Source organism: Myotis davidii, unplaced genomic scaffold (genome assembly GCF_000327345.1).
Source record: "Myotis davidii unplaced genomic scaffold, ASM32734v1 scaffold399, whole genome shotgun sequence".
Lineage (NCBI taxonomy): Eukaryota > Metazoa > Chordata > Mammalia > Chiroptera > Vespertilionidae > Myotis > Myotis davidii.
The window spans coordinates 1,808,795-1,829,826 of record NW_006292094.1 but is presented as its reverse complement, the minus strand read 5'-3'; the positions used below and the strand labels follow the sequence as shown (position 1 = coordinate 1,829,826).

Here is a 21,032-nt window from a genome sequence, read left to right as displayed (position 1 = left end):
TGCCGAGCTCTGAGGGCTTAGGCTTCGCCAGGAGGCAGTAAGCAGTGTGCCAGCCTCTGGCCCCGGGCACTTGTGCCCCTTCGTTCCTGCCATCTGGGCCGGAAATGTGATTCACAGTAGGCGTGTGGCTTCTTCACATTCGCCTGGCAGAACAACCTGACCAGCATCCTCCCTCCTCCTCCCAGGCACCAGGGCAAAGAGGGCTGGGCCCCGGCCTCGTACCTCAAGAAGAGCAGCGGGGAGCCCTTATCCCTGAAGCTGGGCCCCGGCTCCCCTGCCCACACGGGCCTCCTTGACCTGGATGGAGTTTCCCGGCCGCAGAACTCGGGGGGCCGGGAGAAGGAGCCGCTCAGCAGCCAGCGGGACGGCCGCTGTGAAGGCCGCCCGGTGCCGGACGGCGACGTCAAGCAGAGTGAGTGACACCCACCGCTTCCCGGAGGCTGGGGTCTAGCGGGCGAGGCTCTGGGCTCGGTGCTCCTCATGCACGGTCCCTCCTCCTGTAGATGAGAAAGCAGAGCCTCAGAAACCCCAGGGAACTTGTTCCCGATCATTCAGCCAGCAAGTTGCAGAACCGAGTGGAGAAACACTGCTTTCCTACTCCAGATCCTGTTTTTCCGCTGTTTCTCAAGCCCCTCCTGTGTGCCCGGGATCTGATCATTAGTCTCATGGACTCCATATAGCCTCTTTCTACTTTATTTTTTAAATAATTCTTTAAATACATTGTTATTGATTTCAGAGAGAGGAAGGGAGAGGGGGAGAGAAAGAGAAACATCAATGATGAGAGAATTATCGATTGGCTTCGTCTTGCACGCCCCCCTCTGGGAATCGAGCCTGCAACCTGAGCATGTGCCCTAACCGGGAATTGAACCGTGACTTCCTGGTTCATGGGTCAACGCTCAACCACTGAGCAACCCCAGCCGGGCACTAACTTTTATTTTACAGATTAGAAAACAGAGAGATTAAGCGGTTTGTCCAAGGCCCCCAGCTAGTAAATGGTGGGACTGGGACTTGAACCCAGGCCCATCTGGCTCCACACCGGTGTTCTCTCTACACTGCCCCATTTCCTCTATCCACCGAGCCAAACCGGTTAGGGCTACACAGCCCCATTTCTGAGCTAGAGGAGGAAAAAGCTGACCCTTTTAAGTTGGGTTTACTCCAACAACATTTCTTTATCCATCTTGCTTTCCGAAGCCTCCCCATATATATTTTACCATTTAATATTCCCAGCACACCCGAGAGCAGGGCTCATTGCTGTCTGCCGCATCCCTAGGGCTCCACCCGCACGCACGTGGCTCTGTCCTGGTGTTCAGAGCAGAAGGCATCTGTCTGCTGGGAAAAGACTTCCTATTAGCTGTAGGGATGAAGTCACTTGTTCCTGGCTGGGCTTCTCCAGCTGTTTATAGCGGCTCTTTTAGTCCAAGAACTTCTTGAGTTTCACATTCTCTGCTTAACTGCTCTGAGAAAGCACTGACAAGCTATGGCAGGGTTCTGTCCAGCACCTGGCTTCTGTGATTCTATTCTTTCATGGCCAAGAGCACAGGAGGATTCCCATTAACCTAGAGGAGCAAATGAAAATCTGAAACCTTGTGTTGAGATAGGTTCAGGTGCTCAAAGACACCCCCACCACCACCACAAACATACACCCTATAACAGTGGCTCAAATAATTTAGATGTTTGTTTCTTTTTTTAAATATTTTTTTTGCGGGGGGGCGGGGGGGGGATGTTTATGTATTTCTTAAAAAAGAGTTCAGATATACGTCCAGGGCTGCAATAACAACTGCATGCAGTCAAGAATCTTATTACACTGCATCTATTGTGTGTTGCCCTCATCCCTCCAGTCTAGGATGGTTCACCACTAGTCCAACCAATGAAAAGAGCAGAGAGAAGTGGCAGACTTGACTCAGAAGCTACCTTATTCCCATTCTCTCACATTCTGTTGACCAGAACTTAGTCACATGGCAATACCTAGCTGCAAGGGAGTCTGGGAAATGTAGTCCTTATATAGTCAGCTAAGTGCCTGGCTAAAACTCTTGCTATTTATTCTAATAGAAGACAGAGGAGCTGGTTGTTTAAGAGGTGAGCAGTCATCTCCACAACCCAACTGCCAAACTACCCCTTCATGTAGACCCAGGCTAAACCAGCTCTGGCAACACACGAGGTGCCTTTCTCAATGGTCTGCCTTTAGCCAGGAGCCTTGGACCACTGCAAAGGCACCCTCGTCCTGACCCTGAGGCCCACAGTGAGGCAACACCAACTCCAGAGTAAGAATTCCTGAAGTCATCAGCCCACGTTGGTTTGGTTCTGTTGACGTGTTTAAAAATGGGTTTGTTGTAGAGCACAAAGCCAGGGGCAGTACCGTGTATGGCATGTCTGCCATGTGCCAAGAGCCTCACGTGTATTGTTTACTGTCACCCCCACCGCTGCCCTGGGAGGCAGGCCTTACTCCCCTTCTGCAGGTGAGGGTCCTGTGGCTCCATGAGTCATATGACTTGCTGCAGCCGCCTCTGCATTATTCTGAAGCCTACACGTCTGCCCTTCCTAGAAAGCTTTCCAGTGCTCCAGCTCACGGCTGTCCTGAGCCAAGTCTGACCGGCCCCTTCCAAACCCAGCTCTTCTCACGGGAAGGGTCCCGGCGGCTCCCTAACGCCTGTGCAGACCATTATGCCTTACCTTGTGTAGGACGGAACAGATCTTCCCCGGTGTCCCCCTCGGGAATTTTATCTGTAGAATTCTGCACGTGTGTGAAACGAGATCTCTCTCTTTATAGGATCGCCCAAGATGAGGCAGAGACCCCCTCCTCGCCGGGATATGACCATAGTAAGTGGCCCCTTGCTTCTGGGCAGCCAGCCAGCCCCTGACCTGAAACTAGCCCCTCACACGTACCTCGTCCTTTCCAAAGACGCTTTCTTCCTGTGCACACAGCGGCCTGGTGACGCAGGCTGCACAGGTGGAAAGTGCCATTAACAGGTGGAAAGACAAGTTGCCCTCCGCTTCCTGAGCCCTTTGTCTTGTCGGTCTCCTTAAACAAGGTCCCTTGAGACCAGAACTGCGATAAAGCACAAATACCGCTTGTGGTGCCATTATGATATTTTACTTGCATACTTTTTTTATTCTTTTGGTATCTTTCTAACCAATACATTGAAAAATGGGCCGTCTTTTTTTAAAGCCTGCCATTTAGTGAGCACCTGGTGGGTGCCATGCAGTGCGCTGGGTGCTCCGCTCCCTTCACTTGTGGAATGTTTACAGTGACCCCACCAGGTTGACCCTGATATTATCCCCATTCCACAGGAGATGAAACTGAGGCCCCAGAGGGGTGTGGTTTGTGCACGGTCACACATGTAATCAGTATGAGATTCTAACCCAGATGGGTCTGACCTGCAAACCTGTGTTCTTTCCACAACCCTCGCTGCCTCTTCAGTTCAGAGAATATCGTCTTGCCTCGCATTTTCATGATTGTTGGCAAATGTTTCTTCTCTTTGCTCTCAAGCCGAAGGACCAGTGACCCATCGAGGAGATAATGATCTGAGTGGTCCTCTTTGTTTAGTCCCATGGGTCCACCAGCGCCCCCTTGAGGATGATTGTGTGCCCGAGTCCCTTTGCACCCCCCTTGCGCGGCCCACCCCACCCCCGTCTCCCCTTCTTCAGCGCCATGGTAATGGACTTCATGGAACTGGACTTAGCACTGTGTTTAATCATACAGCCTCGAGGTCTCAACCTGCCCAAGCCCCCCATCCCACCCCAAGTGGAGGAAGAGTATTACACCATTGCCGAATTCCAGACAACCATCCCTGATGGCATCAGCTTCCAGGCGGGCCTCAAGGTCGAGGTGAGTGAGCCTGCTGTCCTACCTGTGATGCTTTTTTCTCTTTTTTTTTAATTTATTGTAGTAATATTGGTTAGTAACATTATATAAAGATTTTGGCTTAACCAAGTTTTGGGGGGTTTTTTTCTTATGATAAATTCTACATCCTCTATTTTCCTCTTCTCTCATTTTGCTTCCTGGTTCATTTCAGTATCGCATTAGCCTTCAGAATTCATGAGCAGAACCACACTGTGCCAGCAGTGGAGCTACCAGGCACTCCTAACTCCTTGCCTGGCCTACGTGTCTTCTTAGCATGTGTAATGATGATGATATAGGCACCTGTCTGTGCCTGGTATGTTCCATACTGATCTTCACAGAAGTTCCGGGAGAAGTCAGTATCTTCAGTCCATTTTACAGATGTACCTGAGACAAAGCGAGGTTAGGTAAATTGCTCATGCTTACATAGCTAGTAGATAGTGAAGCTGGGATTTGAGCCTACGTATCTTTGGTTTTGAAGACCAGGCTCTTTTCTTTCCTCCGTGTTCTTTTGATTTTGAATTTGCTTTTATTCATAATAGCTCTTAGCTTCTCTCTAGTAAATGAAAACTCCCACAGGTCATAATTAAGAGCACACATGTTTAGAGCTTTCACAATAGTACTTTGTATAGCGTGTAAGCTTAGCAAATCCTCATTGATGTATTTCATTTTGATTATTCTTAGTATGTTGAATTCACGGATGCGCCCGCAATGACTTGTACTAGTATGCCCAGAATTGCCTTTAATTGTTACCATAGCTACCAAGTGTTGGAAAAATGCCAGTCACCCTCAGGTGAAGGGCTTACATTTACCAGCGCCCTTTTCTGGAGAGCGTCCAATGGGACTTAAGTATATGCCTGTCACGTGCACCCTGCTCTTTCAGTAATCTCTGCTGTAATTTAATAACAGGCAACGCTTACCTTTCAGCATCAGCCACCTGCTGTGCGCATTAGCGTGTGTGGCCATCGGGAAAACCTGCAGCGGGTGTCATTGTTCTTACCGCTACCTCTTTTGTGTGGTGTGGAACCTCAGGAATGTGGTTTGTGCAGGGCCATTTGGGCAGTAAGCGGTGAAGCCAGAACTAGAACCCAGGACTGCAGGCCCCGGAGCCCAGCCTCTGACCCCTCTCCGAGCTGGGCGCAGAGTGCAGCAGCAGAACTATGCCCGCCGCCCTCTTTGCCCCGCGTTTTATTACCCCAGGCAGCTCCTCCCAGGCAGGGTACCCTTCCTGGGACAGGGTCAGAGTGGGAAAGGCTCGGGCTCTGGAGCCCACCGACCTGCCTTTAACTCCCGCCCCCGCCCCTTGACCGTCTGCGAGTCCTCAGCTCTCCTGAGGCTCGGTTCCGCACCCGTGAAGTGGGATCATAACCCCCATCTCATGGGGCAGTTGTGAGCACGAGTCAGATGGCATGCACGGAGCCTGCCAGAGAGCTGCAGGTATGTATTAGCTCGGGCTGCCGTCTCAGAATACCACAGTCTGGGTATCGCCAACCAGTGGTCCGTGAGGTCTGAAAGGTTGGCGACCGCTGGTTTAAAAAACAGGGATTTATTTTCTCACAGTTCTGGAGGCGGGAAGGCCAAGGTCACAGTGTCAGCAGGGTTGGTTTCTCTTGGGGCTTCTCCCCTTAGCTGCCCATGGCCATCTTCTCACTGTGTCCTCACATGGTTGTCCCTCTTTCTGTATGTTCTCCTGTGTCCTAATCTCTTGTTATAAGGACACCAGTCGTATGGGACATGGGCCCACCCTGATGAGCCCATTTAACTTAATTAACTTTTAAAGGTTCCATCTCCAAGTAGAGTCACATTCTAAGGCACAGGGCTTCAACATGAGTTTTGGGCAGATCCAGCTCAGCTCACAGCATGCAGCCTGGGTACCTTTCACCCATGTCAGTTTAGTTACATGGTCCTGAATGAAAGGCAACAGGTAACATAAGATCTTAAATACGGAGCGGGGTTGCACCCACCGTTCCATTCAGTGGGTGTGTATCCCAGAGGGAGAAGGCGGTGCGATGAAAGTTTGTTTTGGCTCCTTCATCACCAGTTCCCCTGTGTGTACACGTGAGCTGAGTGAGGTGCCCACATTTAAGGATACACGTTTCTCATGCCACATGGCCGTCAGCACCCGTCAGCCACTTTATCTGTGCTCAGCCAAAGGAGCAGCGGACCAGGGCTACTTTGGGCTGCCCATGCATTCCACCTTGCACTTTAGAATTGTAGCCGACACCGCGGGGGCCCGTCCTGCGTCCCAACCACCTGAGGTGACTTGCAGCTGCATACAGGTCCCCGCAGCTGACAACTGACGGCTTCCTACCTTCCATGTAGCCCGAGGGCACCACCCGGAAACAGGAGAGTTAACCCCTGGGAGAAAGGACTGTGAGTCTTGGGGTAACTGCCCCCACCCCCAGTGGGGAGGTCTGACTCTGCTGGGTCTCTCGGAGGGTCCCTGGTGGATGAAGCCCCCGTGGCCCAGAGCAATAGCCTGCTCATAGTAGGCCCTCACCTTCCCTGTTTCGTCACCTGTTACTTCCTGAAGTCATCCCCCAAATTCACCGCCTGTGCGCATGTCCGTGTGTCAGGGACTGCTTCTGGGGAAATCCAGGGCTGGACTGGAACCCACCCGCCTGAGAGGTGCTCCTGACACACGGTAGCCTCCATCGGCTGTCCGCCATAGATGCCTGGGAACCTGCCGAGTGCCATTCCCTCTTCCGGGACTCGGGTGCACGTGGGTCTCCTGCTCCGCCCTGGTCCACTGGCTCTGGAACCACACCGACTAAGTGCTTTCCTCTTCCTCCCGCCCAGGTGATCGAGAAGAACTTGAGTGGCTGGTGGTACATTCAGATCGAAGATAAGGAAGGCTGGGCCCCAGCAACCTTCATTGACAAGTATAAGAAGACCAGCAATGCCTCCAGACCCAACTTCCTGGCTCCCTTGCCCAACGAGATGGCCCAGCTCCGGCTGGGGGAGGCAGCGATGGAGAACAGCATGGGCGGTGAAGCGGGCGGCCCCTCGCGGCCCCTGCCCGATGCACCACCCGGTGCCGTGGACTCGGGGATACCGCGGTCCAAAGACTGGAAGGGCGGAAAGGACGCCCTGAGAAAGGCGTCTTCCGACGTGCCGTGCACAGGCTACGAGGAGCTCTCCGACCTCAGCCAGGAGGAGAAGCCCAGCCTCCCTCCCCGGAAGGAATCCATCATCAAGTCGGAAGGGGAGCTGCAGGAGCGGGAGCGGCAGAGGCTGGAGCAGCTCAGGGGCTCCTCGCCCAAGCCTCCCGGCGTGATTTTGCCAATGATTCCAGCTAAACACAGCCCCCCGACCCGTGACGGCAAGAAGCCAGAGCCCAAACCTGACAAAAGCAAGGTGTTCCAGCTGAAAAACGAGATGGGGCTGGAGTGTGGCCATAAAGTATTGGCCAAGGAAGTGAAGAAGCCCAACCTCCGGCCCATCTCCAGATCCAAAGCCGACCCGCCGGAGGAGAGGCCGGAAGCCGTGTCCCAGAACCCCTTCCTAAAGTCCAAACCTCAGGTGAGGCCGAAACCAGCTTCCTCCCCCAGGATCGAGGCACCTCAGGGCGAGGAGCAGGTGGACATCTGCAACCTCAGGAGCAAGCTCAGGCCCGCCAAGCCCCACGAGAAGCCCTTGCTGGACGGAGAGAGCAGCCACCAGGCTGTCGGGGGCCAAGACGCGGCCTTCAGCCGCAGCTTCCTCCCAGGGGAGGGGCCTGGACGCGCTCCGGACAGGACGGGCAAGCAGGACGGGCTCAGCCCCAAGGAGATACCCTGCAGACCCCCTCCGAAGCCAGCCAAGACCATGGATCCTGCACCTAAGAACGTGCCCGCGCCTCTCAAGGAGGCTCCCCAAGAGGCTCCCCAGCAGAGACCCGTGATCCCGCCCCGCAGACCACCGCCCCCCAAGAAGACCTCCTCCTCACCCAGGCCCCTCCCGGAGCCCATGGGGCCGCAGCGGGAGGCCAACGAAGGCAGGGCAGCCCCTGCCCCAGGCCGGGCCCTGCTGGTCCCTCCAAAAGCCAAACCTTTTCTGGCCAACTCCTCGGGGGGCCAAGATGACATCCGAGGGAGAGGCGGGCTGGGCCCACGGCTGGTGGGCAAGATGGGAGAAAACAGGGAGAAGGCGGCGGCGGCCCCCTTCCCCAATGCCGACAGCCCGAAGGATGTGTACGTGGCCGTGGCCAACTTCGAAGGGGACGAAGACGCCAGCAGCTTCCAGGAGGGGACGGTGTTCGAGGTCCGGGAGAAGAACAGCAGCGGCTGGTGGTTCTGCCAGGTGCTCAGCGGGGCGCCCTCCTGGGAAGGCTGGATTCCTTCCAACTATCTCCGCAAGAAGCCCTAGCCTCCCCGCGGGGAGGTCCCGCGCGCCCCCGCTGGTTTTGCCCACATATTTAATATGCCTCTTAATTTATCATCCTCCACGCGGCTGCGAAGGAAGGCGGGCTCTGGAGGACTCTGGTTTCCTCCCTCCCGTGGGTGGAGCCAGCCCTGGAGGCGCAGCGGCCACGCCCCAGCTTTCTCTCCACTCGGTGTCCCTGCCTTAAGGCCCGTGGCATCGCCACCCGCTTCCCTGCCCACCTGGCGGCGGACCGTGACTCTCCAGGCCTCCAGGAGCGGAACCCACCACGTGGAGAACCTGTGGGAGGATTTCTCGTTGCTGGGACGGGACCCGGCACAGTGAGGGGAGTCCCTGGTAGCCCATCCGGCCTGTGGCCCCTTGCTTCAGCCTCCCATGTCTAAAAGCCAGTGACTTTATTCACCCCCTTTCCCAAATGCCTGGTACCAGGAAGGACTGCACCCTATGGAAGTGGGCTCTGTGGGCGCCTCTCCGAGGCCTCAGACCCCTGGGCCTCTCAGGTTTGACCGGATGCAGCTGCCCCACGAGTGAGTGGGGCTGGAGGTCCCTCTGCCTCCCAGCTTCTGTCTTGGGAACCTGATCCGTCCTGAAGGAGCGGGTCCCGCCTGGAGCAAGTGCCGGCCTCCGGACAATCCCCGCCCCGCCCTGGGGCCCTTCGCTTCTGTCCACTTAGAGCAAGAATCTCCACGTTTGCTTGAAAAAAGAGGACCATTAACAAGCCATGCTCCGTTCTGAGCACCCCTTTGCCGAGTAGACAGCCGGTCCCAAACTGTGTACAAGGCACTTTGCATTCATGTTTAACCCTCACAACAACCCTCTCTTGTAATATTATACCCATTTCATAGATGAGGAAACTTGGGCGCAGTGTGCCCAAGACACACTAGCAAGGAAGAGGGGGAAGAGGACTTGAATCCAGGCCTGCCTGGCTTCCACCCCCGTGCCCTTCCCCTTGGAAGAGGCAAACCAGGCAGGGGAGGGAGAGAGAGCTTAGGGAGCAGAGGGAGCTGAGGTGGTCTCACATGCCAGCCTTGAGGGGCCCAGGTGGCTCAAAGACCAGCAGCTGGTTCTCCATCAGGCTGAGCGTAGCGAGCAGTGGCCCCCTCAGATGACAGGGCCAGGCAGCGCCTCCTGTCGCTCTCTGCTGCTGCTTCCCACTCCTCTCTGGCTCTCACAGTCCCCTTACACACACACACACACACACACACACACACACACACCCCGCATGCTCCCGCTGTCTCACCGGATAGAACCCAGGGCAGCCCTCCCACCCATTTGATGGTGTGGTTCACATAGTCATGGCCACATACGGGCCTAGAACCAGGACCCTGGGTTTCCAGCTCCAGGCCCAGAGCTCCTGCCTGTGGGCTGGGCTGCCTGTGGGTGAGAGGGCAGTCCCCCTCACCACCCCCACCCTGCAGGAGAGGACCTGGCCCTGTCCTGCCCCAGAGGCTCCGAGTCAGGGTTCATTGGCTGCCATGCCTTTGGAACCCCAAAGCCAGCTTTCCTGGGGGTGCTCGCTGTCCACCTGCAGTGCCAAAGGCCCTCCCCACAACCTGGGCTCTGGATGTGTCTGTGGGAGGAGCCTCCTCAGACCCCAGACCTTCTCTTCCTTCGGGTCCGCCTGTAAGTCCCATCCCCCAAACCCGGGGGCAGGGCCCGAGGTACTCCCTGCCCCTGCTCACCCTTGGCCCCTGGGCGGAAAAGGGGGGCGGCTGGAAGAGGGCCACCCCCTCTTCCCGGCCCCAGAGCACGCTTCCCTGAGCGTTTGCTCCCCTTTGGTTTGCGCCACCTTCATGACGCTCTCCTGCAGGATTTGACTACATTTCAAGACAGAACTCTAAATCTCTTATCCTGGTTCCCTTTCTGCTTTCAAGGACCTTTTCAAGTTTTTCCTGAGCTCCTACTGCGCGCCAGGCGGGGGCAGGCCAGGCTGCGCACGGCCCCCTGCTGCCCCCTGCCCGGCTGGCTGTGGGAGCTTTGCTTCCCCTTTGTTCGCTGACTCCACTGAAGGTGCTTGTCTGTGACCTCAGACCCTCCTCCCGGGATCAGCCGGGTGAGGAGGGACGCGTTCTTTCTCTGGGCAGAATGTTTTTCTGCGAATGAAAGAACTTGCCTTTATTATTATTATTGTTATTGTTATTGTTATTATTATTCTGATGGGAACTGAAGGTACTAACGCCATTTCCCTCTCTGGTCACTGTTCTTTCCGGGGATACACTGGTGTCCCGAGGCCCCTCCCTCAGCACCATTTGCCACAGGGTGGGCGCGTCCCCAGCGACCTGGAAGTGGGGGTCTTGGTGGCAGTGGCTCTCCCTCGCTGTCCTTGACTGTGGACTTACGTTCACACCCTCCAGGACTGTGGCCTCTATTCGGTGAGCAATTGACAGAGCAAACGCAGAACTCCCCTGGCGTTCCCGCCGCCACGGGAATTGGCGTCCGGCTGTAGGAACGGCCCCCGCGCCAAGCTCCGGCAGGCCCCCGGGGCTCAGACACGCTCCCTGCTTTAGCGTTACCCTCGAGGTAGCCCTGGGAGGGGCTTGAGGTCAGTCCCAATCTGTAGTGAGAAAAATCGGGGTTCGGGGGGTGAGGTCGCGTTCCTGTCTTCATCCAAATAGTGACAGTGACCGAGCGGAGACTGGACCCCGGGGGTTTTCTCCCCGCGCCCGTGATCTCCTCTGCCCCCAGCAGTGAAGTGTGTGTGGGCTTCCAGGGGAGCAGGGGGCCCTCGAGTTTCTCCTCCGCCTGCCCCACGATGACAGGTCCGTGGGTCACAGGTAAATGCGACTCTGGAAGGCAGACAGTGACACCGCCATCCCTCTTCCTTCCTGTATTTCACCCTACATCTTAGGGTAAAACTACAGCTCGTGGTGCCACCAAATCTTAGGAAAATCTGAGTTTCGGGGGTTACCGCTTGATAGAATAGGCCTTTGCTGAAATTCTCCCGCTCAGAATTTCTTTGCCATTCGGTGGGGTTATGTCCTTGTCCCGGGTTAAGGCGTGGGGAGGGCCGGAGCCGCTTTCACTGCCCTCGCCGTCTGAGGAATCCAAGGGCCAGTCGGGCTTCCAGCCTTTGTGAGCCTCCGCCACGCTTTCTCAGGCTGCGTTCTCGGCCTTAAAATATTCCTGAGCCCACGGGGGATTTCACTCCCAGGTGGAAGAGGAAAACAAAGGCCACATTCAAGGGCAGGTGCCCGATCTCCCAGGGTCTGGAAGACCTTAGGGATAGGCAGTCTTGTGTTTATTCAGCCCGTACCAGGTCCCAGCCCTGAGCGCTCCCCCCTCACATAGCTGAACTGGACACCAAGAAAGAGCAGGTCCCGAGCTTGGCCGTCATCCTGTCCTTGTGCCAAGTCTCTAACTGTTGGGTCCACCTCCTCCTGGGAGGTCTTGCCTTGTCTTAAGACTGTGACAGTGGGCACACAACAGCCTTAGCCATCCACGGGCCATCTTGTGCCCCCTTGGTCATCCAGGCCCATCCTTCAGGGCTTTCGCTCCAAGCAGCCATACCATGCCATAGACCAAAGACGACCTAGTGTCAAGTTGTGGCTCAAATGAGTGGTCATGGGCTCACTCGGAGGCCTGAGCGTGCAGGGCACCCTCCCTTGGCCCGGAGGAATTGCTCCAAACGTAGACACGGTTCTGACTTTGCAGTTAAAGCCAGGAGGCTCCACAGCCCGCTCAGACCACCTGCTGAGGACCCTACCCACCGCCGCGACGGCCCGGCTCCGTGGGGTGATGTCTGTTGCTGGCGCTACCCTGCGGGTTACTGAGCCCGCCTCGTGCTTCAACATTCCATCCTCCTTCCCATTTCTACCCTGTTCTCTGGAGGAGGCCTCCCTGGTTCCAGCCAGGGACAAGGGGGCTCCATCTCTCTCCTGGAAGAAGCCAAACCCAGTGCCACAGCCGGCGCTTTCCGGGTCCTCTGTGGACTCGCGGTGCCCTGCCGGGCTCGTTGCAGCAATAAGCAATTCTGCGGCCACAGAGGTGTCCACACCTCACCCCTCTGTGTGCCTGTCCATGCCTTTGGGCCCATCTCCCTGTTCACGGTGCCCCTTTCGCTTCCGGGGGTGGTGAGGAGCAATGGTCACCTTTGCCACAGCCCCCGTGTCCCGCATCAGGGAGCAGCCACGTCAGCGGGCCATGCCTGCATCCCTCCAGGAGCAGCGGGCTCCGGCACCGTTGCCCCGCCACCTCGTGTCCGCTCACAGGATGATGCTGGTGATCTCTGGACACTCAGCATTCCTACACCCTCGCCAAATGGACAGATTCTGGTGGTGGTTTTTGTTTTCTTTTAACAAAAAAAGTACATGAGGATATATAATGTGAGGGGGGTGGTGGTGAACAATTAGCTGTAGCATGTATAGAGTATACACTTACCATTAGACTTTCTCCTTTTTTTTTTTTAATAAAAAAATAGTGCTTGACTGGTTTCAAGCTTCATTGTGAAGATGCCGTGTGTGTGCATTTATTGGGCTGCGGAGCGGGTGCATAGCTTTTGCCCTGGCATCTGGGCCTGCAGTTCTGAGGTCCGAGAATAGAAGTGAATGTGAGCGTTTAGGTTTGGGCATTGCCCAGAGATAGGGCTGGCTTCTCTCTCTGGGCCCTAGTGCACCTTGATTCTCCCAACTACATTGTCCAGAAACCACGGGAAAGCTGTGTCTCCCACATGGTAGCTCCGCCTGAGCCGGAGCACATCACATGGCCTGGGAGTCGAGGTCTCGTGTTGCCTGACAGACAGGCGTGTGTGGTGCAGGCTGGGGGCTCTGCAGGGACCGCCTGGGCCATCTGCTCCCAGGAGGTGGAGGGCATTGCCTGAGCTTCTGTGACTTTCCCAGGGGCAGACCCAAGACAAAACCAACCCCGGTGTGCAGCCTTCTTGTTCCAGATGAGTCTTAAATGACGCCCGCCTTCCTAGAGCAAGAAGAGTAGGACCAGCAGCGTCCTGAGCAGAACTGCCAGCGGGGTTTACATACACTGTCTGTTCTCCCTCGGAGGGAACATTGCAAAGAGACACGTACCTGCTGGCAGACCTTGCTGAGGGACAGTGGTCATTCATTGCGGTGTTATCTCTGTTCCCATAAGAAGGAAAAGCATTAGGGGGTTCAGGTCGCCCTGGGAAGCGTTTTCTCCCAAACCTTCCAAACCAGGAGTGCTTGGCCATCAGGATACAAGCAGCCTGGGCTTCCCTGGCAGGTGGAGAGGGGCGCAGGGCCTCCTGGGATGGGAACCGGACCGTGGCCAGGAACCAGACCTGACCTATTCTCAAGGGGCGCTCATCCCCCCACCTCCTGCAGGTCTCGCTTGGAACCAGCGCCCACCGTGCTGTCCTCTGCTCTGGGAATGCCACACCACACGCCTGCCAGCTTTCAGTCACCCTCCCAGGAGGCGGAGGACATTGGCGAACCCGTGGGTCCACGACACACCGTGGAGCTGTTCCTCTGAGTCCAGGGTCCTTCATGTCCGTCCCTTCTCCAGTTCCCTGTCCATCTGGTCCTCACATTCTTGCCACCCAGGCTTCCCAGCCAGTGAGTCTCAGATTTTGGTGACCCTGGAATGAGCCAGGGGGCTTGTCACAGTGCCTGTTCCTGGGCTGCACCCCTCGAAGTCCGAATCAGCGGGAATCTGTACCGGTTAAGGAGTTCATTGTGAGGAAGTAGTCCGTGTGCTCCTTCTGAGAAACGGGCTTGGCACCTTGCCCGGCGGCATCGAGGGTGTTCAAGGATGGTGCTTTGTCCTATTCGTATCAGCGTCACCTGTCATTTCCTGAGCATGTGCTGTGTTCCGGGCCTGGGGGGCACACTACGTACACTTTCACTTCACCCTCAAAGTGCTCCATGAAGTCGACACCTGCATTTGACATGTGAAGAAGGCACTGACGGGGTCAGCGTCTCCCAGTGTGTGGTGTGTGGTTCTATGCAAGCTCTTGTACCGCACACTGTGTCCCTCCCAAGTGCTAATCGAAGCACAGATCTCACCCTGGTGCAATTAGTTCCTGGGTTCAAGATGGTCCTCAAGAAATACTTCCTTTTCCAAAAACCCAAGTCCGTACAAAGGAAAAGGTCTAACTTCCCTTGAGCACATGCTATCGGCTGGGAACCTTGTAGCTATATCTGTTTAATCTTCACTATGACAGTTCTAGGTAGGCATTCTTTATACCCATTTTATGGATGGAAGTTAATAGTCCAAGGCTAAGTTTACCCATGGTCATAGCTAATCTGAGGATGAGCTCAGGTGTCTAACTCCAGAGCCCCTCACATGATAAGATCTGGGATCTCCCCAGTCTACGTCTTCACTCGGCACTTTCCAAAGTGTGTTTCCCGGAGCAAATGCCAGTGAATACTTGGAAGGAAGTGTTCCGTGGGCATGTTCGTTTGGGAAATAAACAGTTTCTGTACTGCAGGGCTTCTCGAAGCCTATTATATAATAACAAGCAGTTTCAACTTGGTTGCTCAGACGTACTTGACCGTGAAGCCATTCACAGGAGCCGTGTTTCGTGTAATATAAAAGCTGGAAAATGTCACATTTCACATTTCAACTCTACCATAAATTCTCTCTGAACCACGACCCTTAGCCAATCCCTCCCCCTAACTCCAGCTGCAACTCTCCCCCCTCAGGGGAATCCAGTCTTTAATACTAACATTCACGGCATCACAGACACTGTCCTTCTCCGAAGGGACAGCTGCACGTGAACTTGGGTGTCTCCTATTCGCTATTGGTCTGACTCGGAGAGATCCGAATGGATTTCCCCGTTGTCTGCTGGCTGCTGACGAGGCTCATTTTAGCTGATTTCTTATAATGAGATATATATACAAAATTAAAAGTGTCTAAAGGATTAGCTAAAAAATGTATAATGAAAAGATCTAATTTTTCACTGTGCTTCTGTGGCAAGCCTTATGCGTCCCCCTAGGGCGCACGGGCCCTGCTTTGTAAACCCCTGAGGAAGGAACGGTGATGGGCTCTGGGGCTAGACGGAGCTGGGTTTGAGTTCTGGCTCTGATAAAACACAACCTCTGTGAGGCTGAGCATCCTCAACTGTAAAACGGAGACCAGAAAGCCTTCCCCACAGCGTTGCGAAGAGGAGTAGAAGTCATGTGTGCCTCACACACAGGATTCATAGTCTTCAAACGCGTTCACTGCCTGGTGCCGGAGTCGGCAAACTGCTTAAAGAGTCAGATAGTAAATATTTTGGGCTTTGGGAGCCAGGAGGCAAAACCAGAATGTTATGCAAGGACTTACATAACTCCTTCAAATGTAACCAGTTGGCCTGTAAAAGCCATTCTTAGCTCTGTACAAAGACAGGCAGCTGGCGGGATTAGGCCTTGGGGCGGTAGTGTGCCAACCCCCCTGGCCCAGGGTCGCTGCATCTCCTATTTTATTACTACTTTTCTCTAAATGGAAGTTTTTCCACCGTGTGTTTATGGAGCATCAGCCCCTCACGTGATCGTGGCACAGCATCGTGCGGTCAAACCCATTTGGCAGCCGCCGCGCGGGCATCGTCCAAGCCTCCTCCTTGGGGATCCGTGCTGCACGCTGCGTGTAAAAGGCCCTGAGAAGCCTGCCATCACGAACCCGTTTACCCTGCGTTAACCCAGCGTCTCCAGATTGTATTTGACAACAGAGTTCTTTTTTTCCCACATAGCGCTCAGGAACTTCCCACAGAACAGACTTCGGAACATGCCGGTGTAGATCCCAGAATTTAATCGTTACTCAGAAGGTCGCGGTGTTAAATTGGGTCCAGGCCCCGTCAAGCGAGCCTCTGAGGATGTGACTTGGATGGTGCGTCTTAGGATCTTCAGCGGAGTAGCCAGGCCAAGTCAGTCTTCCTGCAGAAGGAACTGCATTTTTCTCCCCGGGTGTGTCTCCCCGGGACCACGTGGAGGACCCCGGGAAGTCCCTCCGAGAAGGGTCGAGGTGTGCACCGTGGGAAGTAAGCAGCAGCCACTGGGTGTCCTGGGAGGGGATTGGAGAACCGGTCACGTTCTTGCTGTTGAGAACATGGACCTGCCAAGCCACTTCCCGTGTATTTTTTCACTGGTCAAGTGCAGTGCCTCCGACCATCTTAGTCCGTTCGGGCTGCTCTAACCAAGTGCCGGCGACTGGGTGCTTACACACAACGAAAGCTGGCTTCTCACAGTTCTGGAGGCTGGAAGTCTGAGACCAGGGCGCCAGCATGGTCGGGTTTGGGGAGAGCCCTCTTGTGGGTTGCACACTGCTCACTTCTTGTTGTATCTTCACGGGGTGGAGAGAGACCAAATTGGCTCTCTGGCCTCTTCTTATAAGAGCACTCCTCTCAGCTGTCAGCCCCCCGACCCCGACCTAATCGCCTCCTAAGGGCCTTGCCTCCAAATATCACATTGGGGATTCGATGTCAACGTATGAATTTTGAAGGGACACAGACATTCAGTCCATAACGTTTTAAGTCCAACTTGGTTCTCTCCTCATTTGCCCATGATATTGGAAGTACTACTCGCCTGGAGCACCAGTTCACTTGCTGATAGAACGCAGTGGCTGAGGTTGACAATCATATGCCTATCCATCTTTTAAAAAATATCACCAAGCCCTAACCGGTTTGGCTCAGTGGATAGAGCGTCGGCCTGCGGACTGAAGGGTCCCAGGTTCGATTCCGGTCAAGGGCATGTACCTTGGTTGCATCCTCAGTAGTGAGTGTGCAGGAGGCAGCTGATCGATGTTTCTCTCTCATCGATGTTTCTAACTCTCTATCCCTCTCCCCTCCTCTCTGTAAAAAATCAATAAAATATATTTAAAAAAATAAAAAATTAAATTAAAATAGAAAATAAAAAATATCACCAAAATGGAAATGCAAAGTGAAAACGTTCTCATAGAGAAGTTTTATACCCGAGTTAAGAAACACTGTTTCCCTGTTTCCTCATAACCCTCCTCTTCACTGTGCCAGGCCCTGGGGCTGAGCAGACAGACATACTCAATTGGAAAGTCTTTTTGCTGCCGGCCCCTCCACTTCCCGTCAGCACCCTGGGCGCAGGGAGGAGTGTGCACGGAAGCTCTGGGTTTGTTCTGGAAGGCGCTCAGAAGTGCCAGGATCACCCAGTGACTCACGTCCACGCCGGGCTGGCTCCTGGGGGGCACACAGCAGCAGCGTGTTGAGAGACACCCGAAGCTGCTTCTGGAACTTCATTTCTACCCAAGAATTCATTTGGGGGGAGGGAGGGAGGGAACTGGGAGTCAAGATTTAAGCAATTTAACCAGCAAGTTATTTGACACATGTTTATGTTAAACAGGGACATGTTGTGCAATAGAATATAAAGCTTGCCTGCGCTTTTAAGAGAAACTGCAGACTTTGAAGAAATGGTTTCACTGGGCTGCTCGGGGTCAGCCCCGGGCCCTGGGCCCCAGGCCCCTGAGGGAACTTGAGTAGGTCAAGTTTGAGAAGCTACGTGATTCATCAGCAAGGAACACAGAGCCCTTCAGACTTCCCTTCCAAGAAGGTCTTATTTTCGATCCAAACCAGATGCCCCATGCAGCGGGGAGGAGCTGTAGAGCGTCTCCAAGAAACAGGACACTCCATGTTCGTGCTTATTGTTTCTGAAAGCAAATGCTTTTGAGAACTTCCTGCTTTTCAAAACTTTCAGTTCTTCTGGTCACTTCATGGGGAGTGTCTATATTAAGTTGTATCTCTTTTAATTACCTTAAAGAAAACAACTTGGGCCCAGCTGGCATGGTTCAGTGGTTGAGCGTTGACCTGTCAACCAGGAGGTCACGGTTCGATTCCAGTCTTGGCCTTTTCCCCGGGTTGGGCTCCATCCCCAGTGTAGGGCGAGCAGGAGGCAGCCGATCAATGATTCTCTCTCATCATTGATGTTTATATCTCTTTCTCCCTCTCCCTTCCTCTCTGAAATCAATGAAAAAATATATATGTATATATTTTGTTATATATATTTTATTGATTTTCTACAGAGAGGAAGGGAAAGGGATAGACACAGGGGTCCTCAAACTTTTTAAACAGGGGGCCAGTCCACTGTCCCTCAGACCGTTGGAGGGCCAGACTATAGTTAAAAAAAAAAAACTATGAACAAATCCCTATGCACACTGCACATATTTTATTTTGAAGTAAAAAAACAATTGTTTTCAGCGGGCCACATGTGGCCCTCAAGCCGTAGTTTGAGGACCCCTGGAGAGAGTTAGAAACATCAATGAGAGAGGAACATCGACCAGCTGCCTCCTGCACACCTCCTACTGGGGGTATACTCGCAGCCAAGGTACATGCCCTTGACCGGAATCGAACCCGGGATCCTTCAGTCCGCAGGCTGATGCTCTATCCACTGAGTCAAGCCGGTCAGGGTGAAAATTTTTTTTTTTTAAAAGAAAACAACTTGTTCATTTTTCAGCTAAGGAGTACCAGTTTGGGGGTGGGGGTGGGGTAGGGTGGGGTGGGAAGGGAACACCTGAATTCCCACAGGTACACGTCCAATATTTAGCATCAGGACCTGGGACTCATGTAAGACCAAGTGACATTCAGGTGCTACCTCACCATCCACTGCCTATCCTCACCCACTCACAGACCCGAGTTTAGGGAAAAGGATAAGAGTTTCCACCTCTATGCTTCTCACTCATCATCGAAAGCTGGATAGTCCAACAATAACTAAAATGTCCCTTCTGTGTGGGCTGAAACACAGCTGCCCTGTGGTAGGCTAGCAAGTGGCTTTGGTGGCAGGAAGAAGAGAGCTAGCATCCCCTCAGAATGTCTCCTTCAGCCCAGAGGGGCAGTATGTTCCCTGCAGAGCCAAAGTCCACCCAACAGTGGGTCAGTAACATCAGCAAAGAACACACACACTCGCCACTCACGTCAGTTATGAATCCAACGTGCCCTGGCTGAGGTGCCTGCACAGGCATCCCTGTGGCCCCCAGCAGACCCATGACAGGGAGACTACCAAGGGACAGAATTGCCTTGGCACGAGATGACTGAGTCTAGAGCCCGTATGGACATCCTGAAACCATCGTCATGTGTGAGAGCCCGGGAATGATCGCCGGAATCCTGGGGCCTGCTCTGGGCCAGGCTTGGTGCTGGGAGCTGAGGATGGAGATAAGACTAAGAGAAGTGTCGTCTAGCCAAGAGGGCTGACCTGCAAACAACTGCAGGGGACTGGGGAGAAACCTAAGAGAGCAGCTACACAAAATATTGGAAGGAAAACTGGCCTCCAGGGTGAGGATTAGGAAAAGCTTCCTGAAAGGCCCAAAATAGGGGACCCACAAGGTGAGGGCAGTGTTCCCCAAACCTGAGCTGTGTGAGGAGCACCCTCACAAATGTTGCCAGGCCCACAACCCACCTGTTTCAGCATTTACTTAATAGTCTACTTTAAGTTGATTAACTCAGCCCAGCCAGCGTGGCTCAGCGGTTGAGCGTCCACCTATGAACCAGAAGGTCATGGTTTGATTCCTGGTCAGGACACATGCCCAGGTAGCAGGCTTGATCCCCAGTGTGGGGCGTGCAGGAGGCAGCTGATTAATGATTCTCTCTTATCATGGATGATTCTACCTCTCTCCCTCTCGCTTCCTCTCTGAAATCAATAAACATGTATTAAAAAATTAATTAATTAATTAATTAATTAACTCAAAAGTTAAATATACTTCTTTGAAGGGAAGCATTCTATCCTGACAATAAATTGAAAAGGTGTATAGTTTTCCATTATTAGTAAGTACCTCTAAAAGTAATGAGTGGAAGTGAAATGATGTCACTGAGTTCCAGCGAGGTCCAGTTAGTTACCTATGGAAAGTTCTGACCTTGAGTTCTCTCTCTCTCCCTCTCTCTCTCTCTCAATAGAAGATTAGCATGTGTTAAGGAGGTGTCAAAGACAAGCTAACACCAAACTGAGATTTTATAGTTCTAAAAGGAAAAGAATTGCAGTACAAAAAATGGTACTAACTTGTACACTGTAATTTGATGTCATTTCATGCAACTGAAAATACCACCCAAATCGCCTTTCCCACACTGGATTAATTTGAATGCTTTTGTTAGGTCTAGGGGGCATGAGACAATTTAACCCAAACGTAGACTAGCCGTGACGGGAGAAACGTGGAAGGGTAATTACGGACCCTCCTCTGGACGCTGGGAAGCAGTACATTTCCATAACTGCAAAGTGAAATCTGAACAGGACCACCCCATTTGATTACCCTTTTCAGGATCTCATAATGCTTTAATAATGCTAGAGATAATTTTGATTTTAATTAAAATTCTTTTGTTGGCAGTGATAACGGCATCAGGCATTAGAATGGTGGGGTCAGACCGGACCTCAGTTCAGCAACCTCAGTACTTGAGTTCTGGCTAAGAAAGAATTCAGAGCCCAGACTCAAACTATAAGAGAAGTTTATTTAGAAAGGTGAGAGACAGGCAGGGATGTGGGGGGAGCGGCCCCGCCCGCCCTCCGCAGAGGCCGGCCCAAGTCTCACCGTGAGCCCCGGGAGCGGCCTTCTGGGGAGGATCCCAATAGAATATTCATTAGCTTTCCAGGTGTATCCTTTCAGGATTGTAGTCTTCATTGATTGGTTAGTGCCAGGTCAGGAGGTCATTAGTCATTGCAGCTGGTCCTTGTCCTTGTGTCAGCCTGGGCATTGCCCTGCATGGCCTTTCTGCTTTTTTGGGCCTGGACCTGAGATGTTATCTCTAGTCCTGAATGCTTAAAAGAGCAGTTCTGTAGGGTCTTGCATGGGAGTCAAATGAGGCTAATCTCTGGCCCCCTTCTTCCTCCCCTAAGGGTTCTGCCACATGACTAGAAACATGTGAGGGGAGGAAAGGTCAGGGGAGGGTCTGAACCACATGACCGTCCATAGGAAAGGTCACAGGGTGTAAGCATGACCA

At 53.6% G+C, this 21,032-nt stretch overlaps 1 protein-coding gene across 1 annotated transcript in view; it reads left to right on the top strand.

Annotated features, from left to right (window-relative positions):
• The window catches only part of SH3PXD2B (SH3 and PX domains 2B), a 68,632-nt gene extending 55,985 nt beyond the window's left edge, over window positions 1-12,647 (top strand). Inside the window, exons 11-14 of the mRNA XM_015565137.1 lie at window positions 186-412; window positions 2,768-2,817; window positions 3,701-3,826; window positions 6,638-12,647. Of these exons, the coding sequence (XP_015420623.1) occupies window positions 186-412; window positions 2,768-2,817; window positions 3,701-3,826; window positions 6,638-8,185 (1,951 nt within the window). The 3' untranslated portion in view covers window positions 8,186-12,647. The remainder of the gene's footprint in view (window positions 1-185; window positions 413-2,767; window positions 2,818-3,700; window positions 3,827-6,637) is intronic.
• The last annotated feature ends 8,385 nt before the right edge of the window (window positions 12,648-21,032 follow it).